Below are 21,512 nucleotides of genomic sequence, written 5' to 3'. Positions count from 1 at the left end.
AGGGTTTCGCTATATATTTGTGGAAATTTTTTTTTCTCTGTAAGCAATCTGATAGAGGTGTGAGGCCGAGCATTGTAACCCTATTCTCCATTGATAGTGAAGCAGGATCTCATATCACCGAGGACATAGAAAGTCTTGTAGAACCTTGTAAATCTGTGTGCATTGTATGATTGCTTATTCATGTTTTCCCATTCTTCTCTGCATCATTTTAGGGTTGCATTTCTACATACTCAGTTGTCATTGCATACCAACCATACTTTCTTTAAAATTAATTAATTCATGTGCTCTTATCTGTGAAGGATGAGAGATATCTATCAAATGCAAAGTCATTAATTGATGATGTTGGATGTAAATCCAACATATATACATATCAAAAATACATAGCTACAAACATAATCAATAAACCATCAAACATAATTGGTTGAGTTTTCATCACCATACCCATTTATTCACTCAAGAAACACTTAAGATAAGTGAATGAAAAATACATTCATCTAGGGTCATTATTACTGCCTCCCCCCTTAATATATATATATATATATATACAGTCAACAATACATCCTAGCTCCTCCACTATTTCCAAGGCAATGACGCCCATCTATAAGGGAATTCTTCTTCCCACCATGGATGAATGGAAACTTCGTCCCTAGGATAAACCTCTCTCTCTCTCTCTCTCTCTCTCTCTCTCTCTAACACATACACACACACACACATATACATACATACATATATATATATATATACATGCTCAAACCACCATGCCATCATATATTAATCCAGCAAGTGCCTTCTCAAATTGGCTCCATTTCTGCTCGAGAGTCCCATTATACCCAATCGACATCCTCACTATCCCCGGCGATATGCCAACCATCTTCTTCTCCTCTTCATTCATCTCACTACTAGTACTACTCCCAGAGCATGACATGAGGGTTTCATAATAGCCCAAGCTCACTGCCATCATCCCAAATTGGGTGTAGTTCTGCAAACGGTTCATCAACTCATCCGCCTTCTCCTCAGTCTCCATGTCAACACATAAGATGCCACCAAATCCATAATTCTGGTTAGCCATTGATTTCAATAGGGTGTGGTCTGGGTGTTCTTCAAGGCCAGGGTAAATGACTTTGAGCCCTAATTTCTTCATCCTTGTAGCGAAGACCAACGCCCGGTGGCAATGCTCTGTCATTCTAAGCCCTAAGTGAGGAATCCTCTCAGAGAGCTCGAACGCAACCTTTGCATTCATGGTGGGGCCAAGAAGCATTAGTGCACCTTGATGAAGGTCCATCATGGAGCTCACGAGGCTAGCCGGCCCACAAACTGCACCTGTCTTTACAACCCAAATTGATCTTTATTAGGTTATTATCATAAAATACTAGGGCTTAAATTCCATCCATTACATGAGAAATATGAGCCTTAAATTTAAACCGTATACATCACACCTGGGCCTAACTAGTCTATTCAAATTTCATCAATTGTGCAACCAAACATGGCCTATGTTGCACCTCTTATAAAATGTTCCATTACTCCAAGATCAAGTGGATTTGAGTGGGGTGGTGGTAAGGCATTTTGCATTTGTAAATATTTATACGAAGAATGTTTTCCTTTAATTGTAGAGTAGGATTCAACCATCATCCTAGGGTTATTAATATCTACCCCAACTATAGTATGAAGTCGTACTCCCCATTCCTCACGTGATACCTTCTCAATGTCATCCAAACCCCTTCGTCAAGGGATTATTTCTTGACTGTGGGTGTGGGAAAACTCAATCCAATATTTAGTGTAATATATAGTGTGAGACATGGTTACGGGTCTAAATTTGAAGTGTTTAGATAACATAAATGTTCATATAATCTAAAGTATTATGTTCATCAAATTCAATTTATATCTAACTTTGATGGATATTTTTTGAAATAAAAATGTAAGTATGCCTCTGATGGCCTGAACCCGTCTTGGCCCTCCCTGAGCTCAAACAAGGTTTGGGCTAAGATTTCTAACCTTGAAGGTGGGTTAGGGTTGAAAAACAATGACCTTGGGTCAGCTTTGGGATGGACCTAGGTTGAGGCCTAGGCCCAACTCGCCCGGTCCAATCTGACCTTGATTTTAACCCAGATTGATATAATGTAATTTTTAGGGTTGTCCTATCCTTTTATTCAGAATAATAAAATCTAGCTCATTGATTTTCATGGTCAGGTGTCCTAAACTTCTATTATTGTGTTACTCTTTATAATTTTAATTGTGTATTGATCATTTGATCTATTGGTACTTTTTCTTCTTCTCTTCTCCTTTTTTCTAATGCATAGGACAACAATGGCAAAAACAAGGTCAATCAGGATTAGCCCAACCTTGGTAAAATCAGGGCCAACTAGGGGTATCAAAACCTAAGCCGAACCAATAAAATCAGCTAGACTGAGTCGAAAATAGCACGGACCAAAGCAATCTGAAGCCTTATTGGACTGTTTCGGTTTGGGATATTGTAACCCCCCAAACAAATTGAATGGACACGAAACCAAATCGGATCCAACTCAAAACATAGTCCAAAATCAAAACTAAACCGTTAAGAATCTGAAAAAAAATTCCAAAATTCATAAAAAAAAAAAAGCACAAGTTTTGCATAGTTTTGTATGGAAAATCAAATCCAAATCGAACAAAAAATCAAAACCAACCTGATTACAAATCCATACAAGAAAACCGAATCGAAACCGAAGTTTCCTTATTGAGGCTAACTGTAGGCTAACTGGTGTTTTAAGAAACTTGGCAAAACCCGACATGTTCCTAATCTCCGAAAGATAGATGGATGCCTGAAAAAATACCTGCAATTATGTCAGCCCCGCCACTGATATACTTGGTGAGGCTATGGACGACAACATCAGCCCCAAGCCTAGCTGGTGACAGCACCATGGGAGCGAAAGTATTATCTACCACAACCTTCACCCCTTTATCATGTGCAATCCTACATAGCTCAGGAATATTAGCAACAGTAAGAGTAGGATTCGTCATGGATTCTAGAAAAAGCACCTTAGTCCTTCCCTTTACTAGTGCTTCCTTCACCATCTCATGATCTCTAACATCCACAAAATTTGTTGTTATGTTGCAAACTCTAGGAAGAAAGTGGCTTAGAAGAGCATGAGTCCCACCATACAAGCGACTTGAGGCCACAACATGTCCACCAGTGTTGCATATCTGCAGAAGAACTGATGAGATTGCTGCCATACCACTTGAGGTACAGTATGCTGCCTCTGTTCCCTCTAAGGCTGCAATTTGACGGCTGAGGTTCATGACAGTAGGGTTGAAGTGACGGCTATAGATGAAGAAGTCTTGGCTGGGGCCTAACTCACCTGTGAACAATTTGTGCATAGTCTTAGGCTCCATGACTGTGAATGTTGCTGAGGCCTCAATTGACATGTTGATACCTCCATACTCGCCAAACTCATGGCGTGTGGTTCCAAGAGCCACCGCTGGATCTTCCCATGTTACTATTGGCTTCTTATCTACGTTCACTTGCTTCTCGAGCAGAACACTGTTACCTCCCATAACGAGAGAGAGAGAGAGAGAGAGAGATTGGAAAGGTTAGAAGAGGAAAGCAAGTATTGAAGAAGGATAACAAGCTGATAGTTTATATAGAAATTGGCATAGGTGATGAAGTTGGAGAGAGATTTTTTTTTCTTTTAAGTAAACAAATCTTTATTGATAAGGCCGTGTACACCACATGGATTCCAACATGGGCCCAGATCCTCTTCAACCGGCTGTATCTTCCAAGAATGGATCCTCTGTACGCACATTCCCCTCTAGATGCATATGAGGATTTGACACATGTCTATCATTTAAATAGTGAAAAGGATTACATATAGAAGCATATGAAAAAAAAAAAAAGGTGTATATAGAAGCAAAAGAGACGTGTCAGATCATATATATCAAGGTTTGGGGTATCAATCAATTGGTTCGGTCAGATTTTGGTCCCGGTTAAGGCTGTTTCAGTGTGAGAATGGTGAAATTGAAACCAAACCATTAAGGAAATATTAGTTTCGGCTTGGTTTCAGTTTGATTTCGGTTTCTTGTATTTTTTTTTTTCCGATAAATTATATATTTGTATTGAAAAAGGAAAAAAATAGAGTATAGAAAATAGGCAATTCACGTTACCTTCTTAGGATAGACCTAAAGAAAGGTTAGGGAATTCCTAGCACAAGCAGGACATGCCCCCCGCAAAGAAATAGAAAATTACGATAATCATAAAAGGGCACTTTAGACTCTGTAACACACAATGTGGACTGCATCCTCTTCCACAAACATCTTCAAATCATTAGGAAACTCAGTAGGCATAATCAGGATTTCTTCACGTGATTTGTAATCAGGTTGGTTTTGGTTTTGATTTGATTTGTGTTCTATTTACCATGCAAATTTATGCAAAATTATGCTATAAAAAATTATTTTTTTATGTGTTTTGGCTGTTTTTGGTTTCTAATCGATTTTCGTCCAGGTTTTGTATTGGTTTTGATTTGGTTTTTTTTTTCAGTGCGGTTTAATCTGGTTTTGGGGTCATAATATCCCAAACTGAAATCAGCCCGATAAGACTTCGATTCAGTTCAGTTCGAGTAATTTCCGATTTGATAAAACCAATTTTATCGGTTTGGATTAGGTTTTGACACCCCATGTGAACATAGTGCGGAGCTTCAATCTCAAAAAATAAGCTGAATCTCGTCCCCTCTAATAACTCCATCTCATACCATCTATGAGGAGTGGGTCACACTCATGGATGGTGTGAGATGGGATTAGAAAGTACCGCCAGCTAGCGAAGATTCAAATTCGACCGAATTACACGAGGGAAACGTGTTTGCATTTGTAGTGACAGCTATGCATGCATGTGTGAGAAAAACAATGCCGTGATCTTGATGCTAATTAAGAAGAACTCCATATTATGTAGAAAAAATTGACAACAACAATTAAAAAAAAGAAGAAGAAAAAGGGACACGTGTTGTTGGGATTCTAAATGGTATCTATTTCAATTGATAGAGATAAGGAATAATGAAATCAAGAGAAACACTCTGGGTAGAGATTCAGGTTTCAGACCTGAACTTGAACACCCACCTTGTGTGCAAAGACGACAGCACAACTGGTAGCGTAGGAATCACTTCACATATGTTATTTAAGGGATATGGGTTCCATTAATAATTTCTTAAATTTATATTCATTCCCTTAACAAATGATTAACTTGTTAATTTTTTATTTATTTCTTTAATACATGTTAAATAAGCGACGTATGTGAAGATCGTTCCCTTGTGAAATGTGAAGACTACGAAGGGCCAAAGGGCCTTGCGTGCACGAAACTGCTAATTGGCTGAATCATCTCAATGTCAACTTGGTAAAGAAAAGCATTTAAAAAAAAAAAGAAAAAAAGAAAGAGGATAAGAGATTAAGAATTGTATATTTCCACTCCATGACTTCTTGAAGCTTTTAATTCGGAATCCATATGTTCTACATGTTCTTATCAAATAAATAAATAAAGATTAAGAATTGCCTATTTCCACTCCATGGTTTCTTGAAGCATGTAATTCAGAATCCATGTATTCTACATGTTCTTATTGGTAAAGCTTTATTTACCAAAAAAATATTATAAATCGTCTATTTCAACTCCATGGGTTGTTGAAACATTTAATTCGGAATCAATGTATGCTACACGTTCTTATCAGTAAAGCTTTGTTTGTCAAAAAAAAAGATTAATGATTGCATTCTAGAAAGGAAAGCATACTCACAACTTCTTTATTGAATTACCCAAAAAGAAAAACCCATTCTATTAAGTAGTCTAGAAGATCACCCTTTACATCAATAAGCTTAACCCCAAATGCTGACTTTGATGATCCAATGTGCACTTGCAGACAGGTGGGCATAGGGAGGAGAGAGCATAAAAATGCAGACTCCAAACCATAGAATTGCTCAATTGGGGTTAGTGGCAAGATGAGAGTTGGGAGTTACAGATGTGAAATGGAGATAAAGTGTTGGAATTATCAAATTTTAATTAGCTGAATTAATTTGTTTAGTTGTATGTGTATTATATCATTAATGATGTTTTTAGATTTTTTTTTTAAAACATTCTCGACTACGGATATACTTGGACATTCTATTTAAATGATCGTTTTATTATGTTTTACTACGAATATTGATTCATGACACAGATGCAACTACATATACAATGTGTATTGAACTGAATCATGTGAAAATCTCGTACGTGATACTTATAAATTTGGAGGAATGAAATTTTCATTATTAACATTGTAGCTGATCTTTTGACTGAGAAATCCTTTTTGCTGCACTATTACATCATGGTTTTGGCGCACCAATCGTTAATGTTTTGCCAAGTTATATATCGGTGTATTGGATTAGAGGTAACGTCTTATAAAGTTTTACAAAAAAGAAAAAATATCTTGTGAATGAAAAGGAATGCTCAACATGGAATCCATTGTCCTTTTGTGAAATATCAAGGAGAGAGAGTGTCTGTTTATGATCAAATAGAAATATGAATCCAATTTTATGTTTTGTAAATTGTTTATAAAATTATTTTATCTTATATAAATTTATCTATATTAATATATAATATATTTCAAAATATTTTTTGGGTCTGTTTACAATAAAAAAATCTCTAATTATACAATCACATGGGGTAATGATTATAAACAATTCTTTTTAAAGTATGAAAATTTCACTTCCCTTCCCTTTAAATTCCCATTACAACCAAACGGAGCCTTCACGTATGTTATTTAGGGGATGTGGGTTCTATTATTAATTTGTTAGTTTTTTATTCATTCCTTTAACATATGATTAATTTATTAATTGTTTAGTCTTCCCTTTAACATGTGTTAAGTAAGCGACGTATGTGGAGATTCCTCTCCCTCGTGAAATGTGAAGATTACGAAGGGTCAAAGGGCCTTGTGTGTGCTGAACTACTGATTGGTTGAGTTATTCCAATGTCAATTGGGAAGGGAAAGTATAAAAAAATAAAAAAGGATAAGTGCTTAAGAATTACATATTTCCACTCCATGGCTTCTAGAAGCATTTAATTCAGAATTCATATGTTCTACACGTTCTTATCAATAAAGCTTTGTCTATCAAAAAAAAAAAATAGTAATAATAATAAAAAGATATTAAAAGATTAAGAACTGCCTATTTCCACTTCATGCCTTCTTGAAGCATGTAATCGGAATCTATGCATTCTACACGTTCTTATTGGTAAAGCTTTGTTTACCAAAAAAATATTATAAATCGTCTATTTCCACTCCATGGCTTGTTGAAACATTTAATTCAGAATCATGTATTCTTGACGTTCTTATTAATAAATCTTGTCTATCCAAAAAAGATTAAGAATTGCATTCTAGAATGGAAAGCATACTCACAACTTTTCCATTGAATTACCACCCGCAAAAATCAATTCTATTAAGTAGTCTAGAAGATCACCCTTTACATCAATAGGCTGACCCCAAAATGCTGACTCTGGTGATCCAATGTGCACTTGCTGACAAGTGGGCATAGGGAGGAGAGAGCATAACGATGCAGACTCCAAACTAATAGAATTGCTCAATTAGGGGTAGATGCAGGATGAAAGTTGGGAGTTACAGGCGTGAAAGAGGAGACAAAGTATTGGAATTATGTGTCCAAAATCTCAAATTTTAATTAGCTGAATTAGTTTGTTTAGTCGTATGTGTATTATATCATTAACGAACTTATAAGATTGTCTTTATGTTTTTCTTAAAACATTCTCAACTATGGATGTACTTGGACATCCTATATAAATGATCGTTGCATTATGTATTACTAGGAATGTTGATCCAAGATACAGATGTGATTACATATACAGTATGTGTATTGAATTGAATCATGTGAAAATCTCTTATGTGATACCTATAAATGTGGAGGAATGAGATTTTTATTATTAACATTGTAGCTGACCTTTTGACCCAAGAAATCCTTTTCGCTGCACTATTACATCATGGGTTTTGGCGTACCAATTGTTTTTTGTCAAGCTATATATCAATGTATTGGATTAGGGGCAACGTCTTGTGAATTTCTACCAAAGGAAAAGAAAAACATATTGTGAATGAAAGGAATGCTCAACATGGAATCCGTTGTCCTTTTGTGAAGCCCTTTTATGAAATATCAAGGAGAGAGAATGTTTGTGTATAATCTGACAGAAATATGAATCCAATTTTGTGTTTTGTAAATTGTTATAAAATTATTTTATATTATATAAATATATATATTAGTATAATATATTTTTTGGGTATGATCACAATAATAAAATTTTAAAAAATTTAAAAAATTAATTTTTTTTTTTTTTTAAAACTCTCAAATGGACATGGGGTTTAATAGTATTATTTTTTTTTTCGCTAAAGGGTCATGTATATTAAGAGATGAAATAGGAAAAATTAAAAACTGTGCAGAGAGGATCCATAATAAGAAGATCCCAAAGAAAAACCAAAACAACTAGCACACAACCTAGGACCCACCTCCACCTACGGCATTGCCATCAGTAGAAAGATAGGCGCTAGGCCAAAAAAATAAACTGAACACTAATAAAATCTGAAGCGCGATCTGCCCATCGCATCCTCATCCAAGAACTCAAGCACCTCAGGAGGCCATGCCACTACTGATGAAGACGCTTCCTTCTTAGCAGCCGTCTGCGCCAGGAAATCTTCTATAGGGTTTGCCTCCCGATAGCAATGAGTGATTTTCCATCTTATACCACTGAGATAAGAAATAAGGGAAGACCACCTTTGCCAAACAAACCACGGGACCAAGCCCCTTTGAACCATGAGCACCACAACGCCCAAATCACATTTGATCCACAAAGATGCACAATTCATCTCTCTTGCTCTCTCAATTCCTTCAATTAACGCTTGAAATTCAGCATGGAAATTCAAAGCTATTCCTAAAAAGGAGTTATAAATCGATACACTCTGGCACTTGCTGTCCCTTATAATGCCACCTGCTCCTGCATTCCCTGGATTACCCAAGAACGAGCCATCACAATTTAGCTTTCACCAACCATCCATCGGAGGCAGCCAGAAAATTTCTCGCACCCCTTTAATCTTCCTTCTTGGAACCTCCATATTTAGCTTCAAGCATCTCTCAGAATCTAGGCGAGATTTAATTCTATCACTCTTTCCTGGGCCACATCTTCTAATCTCCTCCATTATTGTATGAAAGACTTGACCATAAGATCGATGCAATCCCCTAAATCTCCTTGAGTCCCTTTCCATCCAAATAAAGTATGGAACTAGAATCAAGCCTGCCATCCACATTTGAGACAGTTCAATGGCGTTAGATTTTTGAGTCCACCATGAAACATGCGCTGAAAAATCTTCCCCCTGATAGGGCCAATGAAATCCAAAGACTTCAGCAAACGCCCTCCAAATGTAGACAGCTCCATCACATTCCAAGAACAAATGATTTATAGACTCCTCAGCCTTATTGCACACCTCGCACCTAGAAGGGAGCAACACTCTTTTTCTTTTTATCTTGTCATCACAAGGAAGCTTCCTATGCATAAGTCTCCATCCAAACATTGATTGGCGGGGGATCAAAATCGAGCTCCACACTACTTTTGCCCAGCCCACTTTAGGAGAAATCTTTCTCAATGCTTCCCAGGCCGATTTAGTGGAGAAAGATCCTAAGGAGGATAGAGACCAGTAGCATTGGTCTTTCTGACCCCGCGGCAAGGATATATTCCCTATAGCTTTGAATATATCATATAAAAATTCAGACTGAATAGGAGGAAAACACCACTTACCGTCTCCAATAAAGTCTGCCACTCTGCAAATGCTATGAGAAAAATGAGACAAAGGGAGGGGGAGAGCTCAGCAATAGACAGGGGGCCTATCCATCGGTCCTGCCAAAAAATATGTCCTCACCGGTACCCACCATCCAACGCTCAGATAGAGATACAAAGTTCCACATCTTCGCAATTCCTTTAAACACCGAAGATGCTTTATAACCCTTCTTGAAGGTCTCCACCTTCATTCACAAACCTAGCCCGCAAGAAGGTACTAAAAGTAGATCCTTCATGCTTTATTTGCCACACAAGTTTGCTGAGCACCGCACAGTTCACATCCCTCAAACGCCTGATACCTAAACCCCCTTCCTCCTTAGGCCGGCACACCTCTTCCCATTTCATAGTGATTTTCTTCACTATGTAAATATCCCCTGACCATAGGAAATTCCTAATCCAGCGCTCCACCGTTTTAATCACCGATTTAGGCCACCAATAAATGGAAAAGTTATGAATAGGCATACCTGAGATCACAGACCGAATGAGCTCTGCACGACCTGCCATTGAAAGGAGTTTGCCTCGCCATCCCTGTAATCTTCCTGTAATCGAGATTTAATTTTATCCATAAGAGGAAGCATCCTATCCTTCTTGACAACGCCCTTGAAGATCTCAACCCCAAGATACCTCGTCGAAAGAGAGCAAGTTGGGATACCCAGTATATCAGATATATACCTCTTCCTATGAGGGGCGACTTTACCAAAAAAAACCTTGCTCTTCTCCAAGCTGAATTTTTAGCCAGAAAATTCTTGGTATTTAAGCAGGAACTCTCTCAGACATCGAACATGTTTCGCTGCGGCGTTCATGAAGATAAAAATGTCATCTGCGAAGAGCAGATGATTGGGAACGGTGGCACCTCTAGGACTAGGGAGCGCCTTCAGTTTTCTCTCCTTTAATAGACCATTTAGACCCCTGCACAACACTTCTTCTACCAAAATAAAAAGCATTGGGGAGAGCGGGTCCCCTTGTCTCAAACCTTTCTCAACTCCAAAGAATCCCACTGGACCACCATTCAATAGCACTGAAATTCTAGAAGAAACTAAAATTTCGTGAATCCAGGCCAACCACACATCTGATAAGCCGAACCGTTTCAAGACCATAAAAAGAAAATCCCATGAAAATGTGTCATAGGCCTTCTGCACATCAATCTTAATACCCATGCCACCCCCTCTGATAGATGTATGTAATAAATTGGCAAGCTCAGAGGCTAACCCAATATTTGATGAGATAATCTTACCTTTCTGGAACGCCCCTTGCTCATCCGACACCAATCGAGGGAGAAGGCAAGATAACCTCTCAACCATGATCTTTGATAGGACTTTGCAGAAAAAGTTTGCTATACAGATGGGGTAAAATTTATCCAGAGAGACCGCTCCCTCCACCTTTGGAATTAGTGTCACAAAACTGTTATTTACTGCATTCGGAAGCTTCCCACAGCGGAAGAAAGCAATCATAGCCCCACAAAAATTGTCACCCACTATCTCCCAACACTGTTTGAAGAAAGCTCCTGGAAACCCATCAGGGCCAGGAGAGCTATCTGGATCCAACCCCCATACCACCTTCTTAATCTCTTCTCTGGCAGGGATTGCTTCTAATATGGAAGAGTCCTCCCTATTCACCTCATTAGGAATCACCTGCAACAGCTCCATATGATCTATGCAATGGTCCACTTTATGAAAAATTTCAAAAAAAAATGACACATATTCTGCCATCTGCAGCGGCTCAGAGACCACTGTACCATCTTGTTTTTTCAAAGTGCGAATGCTGTTTTTTATACGTCGCACCTTAACCGATAGGTGAAAGAACTTTGAGTTACGGTCTTCAAGTTTTGCCCAATTGCAGTGAGCCTTTTCAGCCCAAAGTTTTTCATGCATCTCCACTGCTTTCAAGAGCTTAGTTTTCGCCTCTGCTTCTCTGGAGTATAAATCATCAGACATCCCTACTTGGTCGATAGTTCTCTGGACTGCCTCCACTTCTTTAGTAGCATCTTTAAGAGCTACATCCAAGTTAGGGAAAATCTGTCTTGCCCACCCCTTTAGAGCACTCTTCACCGCCCTTAATTTATATGCCAGCCTGCCAATGGGACCACCCCTAACCTCCCTAGACCACACATCCCTCACCAGGTCCTCAAAGGATTCCTCTTCCATCCAAAAGCGATGAAATCTGAAAGGGGCATTTCGAGGCTTAGGAATCGCTGCCGATGAAAAAAGGATTGGAACATGATCTGAAATTGATCTATGGAGCACTGTTTGAGATTTAAAATGTAACCGCAAGCGTACGGATCAGTGTAGCTACGAGTAGAACACAGGGAGAGTAGCCACTTTATTTTTTATTTCTTTTAATAATGCGAAAGTGAACTGATTAATGGTTGTGATCTAATTCTAATTACCGTCCTAAANAGGAAAAAAGGATTGGAGCATGATCTGAAATTGATCTATGGAGCACCTTCTGACCACAATCACCAAAAACTTCCAACCATTGAGCATTGAAAAAACTTCTGTCAAGCCTTGCCGCCACATGTCCTCTACATCTATTGTTTGTCCAGGTAAAATTGGATCCCTGGGACGGAGAGCTAATCAAATCACAAGCATCCACCATGGCCTAGAACTCTGCCGCGGCACCCACATTGAATCTACCAGGACCCCTCTTCTCATGGGAATATAATGTGGCATTAAAGTCCCCCAAAGCAACCCATGGAAAGGACAGGGCAGCCACAATGCCCATCTCCACCCAAAGATTCCTACACTCTGCCCTGAAACACGAAGCATGAATCACAGAAACCACAACCTGCTGACCATTCCATTACATAGAAACTGAAATCATCTGCTCTGAGGACTGAACCACCACAGGCCTCGCAAGAGAATTTTTCCAGACTACCCAGAGGTTTGGCACTTTATCAAGACGGGAGTTATGGATAAATTCGGTCATGAATCCCAGTCGATTAAAAAAAAGAGCAGGGAAAGAAAAAGAATCCACCATGGGCTCTGCAATACACACCACATCAGGGGAGTGATCACGAAGAAAAATATGCAACGCTCTAGAAGCCGCTGCCTTTCGAACACCTCGGATATTCCAATAGAAAATCCGCATAATTAAAAAGATGTTCCATCAGACTTGTCCGACCTCAAGGTCTGACCACCACCTTTCTTTTTCTTTTTCTTTTTCTCCCCTGCTTCAGTTCCTTTCTCAATCATCTCTGCTGCCTTGTCGACCGCTTGAACTCCCATCCGAGCAATCTCCTTCCTGCTCAAAGGGAGCTGCAATGGGGCAGTATACTCCCTATTCATCACTGTACGACCCCCCTGCCAGTCAGACCTCCTCGAGAACTACCTAGGGACACCCCTGTCCTTTTATGACGAGCAGAAAACCTCACCCCACCCTGAGAGGAGGGTGCCATGGCCTTGCTCACCTGCTGCTGAAGCTCCAACGGTCCAGTGGTTAAAACTGAAACCAACTGGTTCGGTTCTCCTTCCTTGACCATATCCCGGTCTGATTCCTGCCCAGATTCAGAGGAAGACTCCTCATCAGACCGGCCCACCTCATCATCAGAAAATACCGCCTCCTTATCTGAATCAGAAGATTCAGACTGTATTTCCTCACTATCATGAGCTTCCTTATTTAAAATCTCCCCCTCCTTAGCCGTTTCCAGATTTTCCGAAATAGGAATAATTGAATTGTGAGATGGAGAAACCAAATCAATTAAAATCTCACCTTCTTCCACATTTGGTAACTGAGGCAGAGAATTAAGAGGAATACAAGATCCCGCCAGTACTCCATCAGTGTTCACACGTTTTGAATTTGAAATCACAAGATCGTGATCCCTTCTTTCCAAAGAAGTGTTGATTCGAACCGGTGAGTTACTCGTTCCCGAGTTGACTCTGTCTTCTTCATACACCGCCCCTGGTATCTCTGCATTGGCTCGAGCATTCTGCCGCTCATCATAGGCCTTCTTTTCTCGGCAGGCATGAACTTGGTGCCCCAGTTTTTTGCAGAAACCGCATTTGCCCAATGAATCCTCATATATCAACTGCTGCTTGAACCAAAACAAAGTTTGAGTCCCAGGCTGTTTGCGTTCAACTTGGATTTCCTCCAGCCTTGGAACCCCCACTTCCATCTCCACTAGAACACGAGCATAATTTCCGTATATAACGCTCTTGGTGCGTTGATCGAGACCAACTGGCCTCCCTACCGCCTTGGCCATTGTCAATAATACCTTTTCATGCCAATATTCCAGAGGAAGATCTGGAAATCGCACCCAAACCAGGACCTTATTGATCAATTTTTCATGGATGCTAAAATCTGGACGCCATCTTTGAAACCGAACGAGTTGACCTCCAATCTTCACAGGGCTTCGCTTCCACATCTGGGCCATGTCATGCTCAGACTCAAATTGGAAGATCGTGAAGCCCTTACCCATGGGTATCATCTTCACTTTACCTTTCAGTTTCCAAGAGTCACGGGCTTCTCTGCGAACATCATCCAGGGAAAGAAAATGAAAATTGATTCTGCCAATCAAATCGATATTTTAGTAATCTATCCTCGTATACCTCCTGGGGAATGATCACCTTGGTTGAATTCCCTGCATGAACAGGGTCGGGCAGTTCATCCACCATCGGTGTGTTTGAGCCTACCACATTCGCATAAGATTTGTGTGGTATTTGATCAGTTGGGACGGTCACTTTTGCAGAAGCTTCGGTATCAGAACCAACAATGGAGGCGAAGGATTTATTTGCAGCAGCAGAAGGCTCCTTTCCTCCATCCAAAACCGCCTTCTCCATTGGAGGATGAGCCTTCCAAAAGTCTGTTAACCGGAGTTGCCTTCCCCTATCCGGCGGGAAGCCACCTCCTGGACCATCCCCTGTGACTGTGAAAGGGCTCTCAGACATCTTCTCAGCGTCTACATTATTAGTTCTATGCACATTGTTATTGTATTATATCTGTTGATGATCCCGGTTTAAAACAAAGGGAGGAGATTTCGCCATCTAACCATTCACCTACCTAACAAAAGTGGTAAAATTAAAGCAGGTAAAAAATGGTGAAGGTTTTCGGCTTCGATTCAATGAAGTGGTGGGCCTCGCTGTATGATTTTGCAATAGAGAATCGCTATCTGGTTGGGTTGGAATGCGTGACTTCCAATTCAGAACAAGATGGCAAGCGAAAAAGTTGTACAATAATTTTGTGCATATTATTTGTTCTATGCAACATTGATGTCAAATCTACAGGTTTGATGTCATATTTTTCACCATGAAATATGTACGCAAGGGTTATTACATGTTTGAATCAGTCAATCCCAAATTTTAAAACCATGTTGGAGATTGCTCAAGACATGGTAGTGGTTCAGTGGATCAAATTCCCCTGGAGCATCTGGAGAATGCACCTCCATTAACCCTATTATATACTCTTTCTAGTTTTCCAAAAAGTTTGTGGCCCTCTTGGGTCTTCATCCTGGCCTCTCTCCGATCTTTGATTTTTTGCATGGGTGTCTAGTATGGCCCCCTAATAGGCGGAACCTTGAAAAAAAAAATGTAAAATATTGACATTTTTATTTTTGTGATTTTCTTCTTATAAACTAAGTTAAGTTTGACCATGACCAAATTTATACTTAAAAAAATTAGAATAATCAAATAGAGCAAGAGCTTGACTCATTGCCTTATGTGGGGACTATGATTGTGATTGTGATTCTTCTTCTCTGGTCGAGGTCGGATCTTTGTTCTAATCGGAAACCTCATTCTTGGCTTCACACTCGTCTCCTTATAACCCATATACTACAAGAAAACACATTTACAGCGATGGTAAAAAAATACTACCGTCGCCAAATATAATATATAGCTAAAATAAAATAGATACCGTTGCCTACTACATTTATGCCAACTGTAAAATAATACTCGTTGCCAAAAAAAATTTCAGTGATGAAATTAAAAATACCATAGCAACATCATTTTTTAACGACAGGTTAAATTGAAACGTTTCAAAAAATTATTTAAAGTGACGTAATTTTTTAACACCGTAGTGAAATAATATCTTAGACAACGGTAAATTTTTTTTACCGTCGCCTAATATCCTATGCTCAAATATTCAATGATGTGATTTATAATGACGATATAAATTATGCTGTCACAAAATATAACCATTTATAGTTGGCAACGGTAAAAAACTACTGTAGCAAATATAGAGTCATTGATTTTAGGAAAACTGCAATTTTATTCTTGTTGCCAATCAACGCCAAAATACATTTAAATCTTTTTATCATAAAAAAATTCTAAATTTTGGAATTTTAGATGCGAGAAAGGTTTCTTAATTTACTGATGCTTTTGGTTTTCCTGCACAAACCTGCTTCTATAGTATTTCCCTCTCAAAACCTCTTGAATCTAATCTCTCTTGCACCAAAAAAGAAAAAAAAACAAACAAAACAAACAAACAAACAAAAACAAAGCTCTCTCTCTCTCCCCCCGTCACGGTTCACTTCTACCCTAACCCATTTCTCTCTCTCTCTCTCAGGTCTCAACTCTGCCGGTCTTGATTTTATAGCGATTATGGGCGAGAAAGCAATCTAGGTGCACTTTCTATCCTTCCCCTTGTTTTACACTTCAATTTTGTGGTTTGCTGTTGTCCTTGGGTATAAGATGGTTCTCAAATCTCTAAGAAGCTCCAAAGGAAAGCTAATCATCATTGCAAACTGCCCTCCTCTGGGAAAATCAGAGAGTATCACGTAATGTTGTCGAACGTTGGAGTCATCACTTCAAAGGAAACAACGTGGATATGAGTACAATGGGAACAACGTAGCTATGGGTATTGTCTGTAACTCCTTTATAGTCTGTGAATCCTTCCATCAAGCACTTTATTCTCAAAATACCCAATCATGAAAACATTTAAGGGCCCATTGGATATCGTTTCAAGAAACGCGTTTCTGCCTTTTCTGTGTCAAGAAATGACAGAAACAGAACAAAAAGTGTTTGACAATACTGTTCCGTTTCACCTAATTACATAAACAAAAATTGCAATTTATATCTATTTCTGGTTCAAGAAACAGAACGATGGAACAAGTTCTACTCGTTTCGTCGTTTCTTGAAACAACCAGCGAAGCAATTATTTAACCCAACCCCGACATTTCCCCTTTCCACATTAGATGGTGCCTCTCATCTTCTCTGTTCTGCAGCTACCACCTCCTATCGTACCAACTCTGCAAGTCTGCTCCTCCCTTAGCAGCTACTCATCTCAACCCAGCCCTTGTGAAGATGACTGCAGCAACCCGTGAACCTCAGTGATGTCTTCTCACCTACATAGATTCAACCCACAGAGCTTCAAATCGTACATGGTGTAAGTTGTAAAGCAAGAAGGTGGTTCATCTACAAAAGACGCACCGTTGATCATTCTTCCATCTCTGACTACCCTCCCAAAAGCATAACATCAGACCAGGTAATTTTTCTCTTCACCTTCAACCTCTGATTTCTTCACTCTGATCCATTCGTTGCTAGAAGCCCCAATTCGACAGAAGCCCTAATTTAGTTTTTGAAAAAGAGCGATAGAGGTTGTCTCAATTCCTTCCTCTCGCTTACCCGATTTATTGGCTATACGTGATGAAGTTTCCCCTTCCCTGGTAGAATCCCTAAATCGACAGTAGGCCTAAACTAATGTTCGACGTTTTTTAGGTGGGTTTGTGAAGCAAACTGATTCTGTAATCTTTCATCTGAGTTGGCTCTGTGAAGCATAGTAATCGATCATTCAACCTCAAGCTATCTATTAGAGGGTTCGGCTTCTCCATCAACAAGATTTTCTCTCCTTCGCAAGGTATGATCTGATGTTTCCCTCAATTTCTGCAACCCTAGAAAATTGCTCTTCAAGTTGGCTATGCTCTGAATCAACTCTGTGTTCTGATGCATCGTCCAAACACAATTAAAATAAGGAAAATTTACCACGCCACCCCTTGAAGAATGCCACAATTATAAGACCACCCCCTCTGTTTCACCAATTATCCTCAGACCTCCTACTATCAGTCACTGTTAAGGAATGATATGAATTGACGTTTTTGCCCTTATAGGTAAAACACTGATAAATACCAATTTTCATTATCCCAAAAATACCCCTCTTTACCATTTTACCATTTCATTCTCCTTTCTCTCTCTCCTTCACTTCATACCTGCGACTTGAGGTAACGTTGGCAAAGAAAGGGTAAGCATTCACCATGAGGTACAAACCAGTTGGCGACTGGGGTTCATGGCTTTGATGGCACGCAGGATAAGATGGGCGGCATCATTATCATTGTCGTCCCTGAGAAGCCTGTTTAAGAAGTGCACGCAATTACAGCGAGGGCCTCATTGGGCATGAGAGGGACGGCGGAGGGGAGGTGGGCAGCCATGGCGGCAACCCAAGACGATGACGGGGAGTAATACGAGGAGGATGTGGGGCCCTCGATGAGCAGCGGGCGAAAATGAAATCTGAGGCCCAAGGAATGGGTAAATTTCTAGAGACGGTCACCGATTCTTTGGAGGATGCTTAAGTCCTGGCCTGTACCCATGATTCGGATCACGGGTGTGGGAGTGGGAGCCATGGTGTTGGGATTTGACAATGGCACCTCCTCCCTCAGAGAAGTCAAAGTAGAAGAAAAAGAATGGCGGTGCCTCTCGGCGATTGCCTGCATTAATGGAGGCCATTGTAATCCTTGTATGGTGTCGAAATCTAGGATGTGGATGCATTCTTGGCCTTCTGTAGCTTCTAAGATGGCTTCATTGGCGGTGACGTGGCTGAACCTTATGAAGGGAGTGATTTGGTTGAGGTAGAGATATTATGATTCCACCGCCTCCCAGTTGAACTCCAATTCCATGTCCAAGTCTTGAGCAACAACACCACCACCACCACCAGCGCCGCTGTGCACCCAAAAACCACCACTACCTCCGGTTCTCATTTGATGATGATGGTGAGGAGTTGGGGCGATGGTGGTGACTGAAATGGAGGCAGCTGTGGTGGTGGCCGTTGTTGACTGCATCAACAAATTGTGGCTTAAGGGGTTCCGATTCAGGCGGAAGGAAAGGGCCCTGGCAAACTGGTGCACCAATCTCTCAGTGGAATCGCAGTAAGGAGAAGCATTGGAGGAGATGATGGAGACTAGGCGTTGAGCGTCGGTCCAATCAGATTGACATACTAGCTCCGTGCAGTGGATCAACAGTTGCCACGTGTTCTGGTTCGAAGGACCAGAGGGTAAGTGGTTGTGTGATGCTAAAGGAATCTGATTCTGGTTGTTGGGATCTGCGAGTCGCCATCCATCGCTGAAGCCGCTACCGCTGCTCTGAACAATCGCCGGTGGTCCAACAATTACAATTTGGGAGAAAGGTGAATTAAGTCTTAGAATGGGGTCCAATAATTACAATTTGGGTGAAAGAAATATTAAATTATTGCAAGGGTATTTTTGGTACTTTGTATTTCATAAAGGTATTTTAGTATTTAAAATAAAATATAGTTGCTGACATCAACAAATATGGTATATTCCTTAACAATGATTAACGGTAGGGGGTCTGAAGATAATTTGGTGAAATAGAGGGGGGTGGTCTTATAATTGTGGCATTCTCCAGGGGGTGGCGCAATAAATTTCTCTTAAAATAAACAAGGTTTATCAAACACCATTCCTATGGGAAACGTTTCCAGAAACAAGGTTTACCAAACACCTTCAAATCCGTTTCTGTTCTCAGAAACGGGAATTTATGTTTCTGCAGTTTCTTGTAACAGAAACGGTAGAAATGTTATCAAACTATGCCTGATCGTTACCAAAAAACAGAAAACATTTTAGATGGGCAGTGGCAATATTGCCTTGTATGTGCTTGTAATTAGAGATTAGTATATAAATAGAATTAGAATTTCTTACTCTCTTTGGTTTGATTTCTATTTGTATTTTATTTGACTTATTTTTATTTTTAGAAGTGTCTGATATAATTTATAGCACTTAATTCTATTTATAATAAATTAGAATAAATCACAAATAATAAATATTACTCTCAAGTTATTTGTGATTTGTATTAACAAATCATTTATGTTGATTTTTATTACCTTAAATGAGCATGTGTGCTAAACTACTCAAAATCAATAGTAAATATGTAACTTTAGTATGACTTTCTAGTTGGTTGATGATATGTATTAAAATACCATAGTTAACTCAGAATTTATTCTTCATGAGAATATTGCCACGTTAAGGACATGAAAATGCTAAAACAGTTGGGATCCATACTGGTTCCTTTGTTTCTCAATATATGATTTGTGCAACAGATATTTCTTGGAGAAAATGGTGCCCGTGTTATTGAAGGAAATGATTTGCTATGTTTGGTTTATGTTTCACAAAAGTAGGCACAGGAAAAAAAAGTTGGGGCCATGAATACCATGGTAAAGCCCAAATCTTATTTCTACAGCTTGCACAACTTTTTTTTTTTTTGGCTCATATAATCAGACTGATATAAAAGTAGTTGAGTTGTGGCACCTGAACAGAGAACTCCAGCTTCAGAAGAGGAATCTCACATGCCAACTTTCTTCTGGATAATCCCAATTGGCTGTCGTTGCAGGGGTTTCTAAGGTATTAGTACTTCCACTGTTACAAAAAATTTTGACTATGCTTTGCTTGTTCCCATATATCCAACTCTAGTATTATCCTGATGAATAGTTTATTTTATTCTTTGCAGTGTGATGAAATGCCTACTAGAAGAAGAGTGTGAGACCAATTGAGATTGAGGTCTGTTATGCTGATTTTGTCCAGCTTTTAAATATTTTCTTGATAGTTTTTTCCTTAATTTTGTAGAGAACGATGAGTGTTCCGACTTCCTAGTGTAAATGCTTTTTCAAATTCACTTCCACTCTAAGCTCTGCAGTTATGTGACTTCTTCTCTATTGCTGTTACAATAACCAGTCTTTCTTCCTTTTTCCAGTTTTACATGTTCAAGGTTGGTTTGTCACAGGTTGTATTTCTCCACTCTGATCTTGAAGAAGGTTCTTTTGGGTGCTTTGTTTTGTACAAGAATTCTATTGTGACAGCGTGATGGTGATCTCTTTGTCCAGTGAAGATAAGGAATGTGCCATTTTTTTCTTGTATTTTCCATTCTTAGTATTAAGGTGAGACTGTAATTGTTTTTGTGATTCTACCTTATTATTTGATGAAATATTTTGTTATCTAAGAGTGAGCTATGTTATTGATGTTTATTGGTAGTCTCTGCTCTATCTAGAAAGAAATATTGTAATCTCATTATTTAACATAGTGGAAATTTGATATGGACTAAGTCCCGTGGTTTTTACCTTTCATATTGGAATGGTTTTCCACATTAAAAATTTGTGTCTTTTATTATGATTTAGCTTCATTGATTTATTTATATTATTAGTTATTTGCACATTATTATTATATTACATTTCCATTAATTTGCATACAAGTAAGAAAGGACTTGTTTTTCCCAACAAAGATGACATTAGAAGCCTTCTTTAAAACTGGGCTTCTTTAAACTACAAAGGGGAAAGATATTTTGTACTTCTTTTGGTCCTTCTCACTAATCTCAATGTAGTTGGAGAGAGAACCAATTATCGGGGCAATTACTATCACTCCCTTATACTGACCCTTGTCCCTATCCTCGTTCTCCTTACCCCCACAACCTTTCCTCCCTTAACCCTCTCCTACAGCTCACTGCAGAGAATAATCACTCCTATGCCACCTCTATTTCCTCACACCCCCCCCCCCCCC

At 39.2% G+C, this 21,512-nt stretch overlaps 1 protein-coding gene, 1 long non-coding RNA gene and 1 pseudogene across 2 annotated transcripts; 1 reads left to right on the top strand and 2 right to left on the bottom strand.

The window, feature by feature from the left end:
* Positions 1-400: 400 nt before the first annotated feature.
* On the bottom strand, positions 401-3,570 carry LOC122060499 (methionine gamma-lyase-like). The gene is made up of 2 exons (XM_042623600.1): positions 2,808-3,570; positions 401-1,320 (listed from the first exon to the last, which is right to left on the bottom strand). Exons 1-2 carry the CDS (start codon positions 3,526-3,528, stop codon positions 749-751), a joined length of 1,293 nt encoding a protein of 430 aa, XP_042479534.1. The 5' UTR covers positions 3,529-3,570; the 3' UTR covers positions 401-748.
* Positions 3,571-17,985: 14,415 nt separating this feature from the next.
* Positions 17,986-18,791, bottom strand: LOC122060725 (annotated as a pseudogene).
* A 1,272-nt stretch (positions 18,792-20,063) lies between these two features.
* LOC122061936 lies at positions 20,064-20,880 on the top strand. Its single transcript, XR_006134755.1, has 4 exons — positions 20,064-20,176; positions 20,279-20,363; positions 20,470-20,519; positions 20,743-20,880. It is a non-coding gene; the product is annotated as an uncharacterized LOC122061936 (long non-coding RNA).
* Positions 20,881-21,512: the final 632 nt, after the last annotated feature.

The sequence above is a fragment of the Macadamia integrifolia genome, chromosome 14 (assembly GCF_013358625.1).
Source record: "Macadamia integrifolia cultivar HAES 741 chromosome 14, SCU_Mint_v3, whole genome shotgun sequence".
Lineage (NCBI taxonomy): Eukaryota > Viridiplantae > Streptophyta > Magnoliopsida > Proteales > Proteaceae > Macadamia > Macadamia integrifolia.
This window is presented reverse-complemented; position numbering and strand designations above follow the sequence as displayed.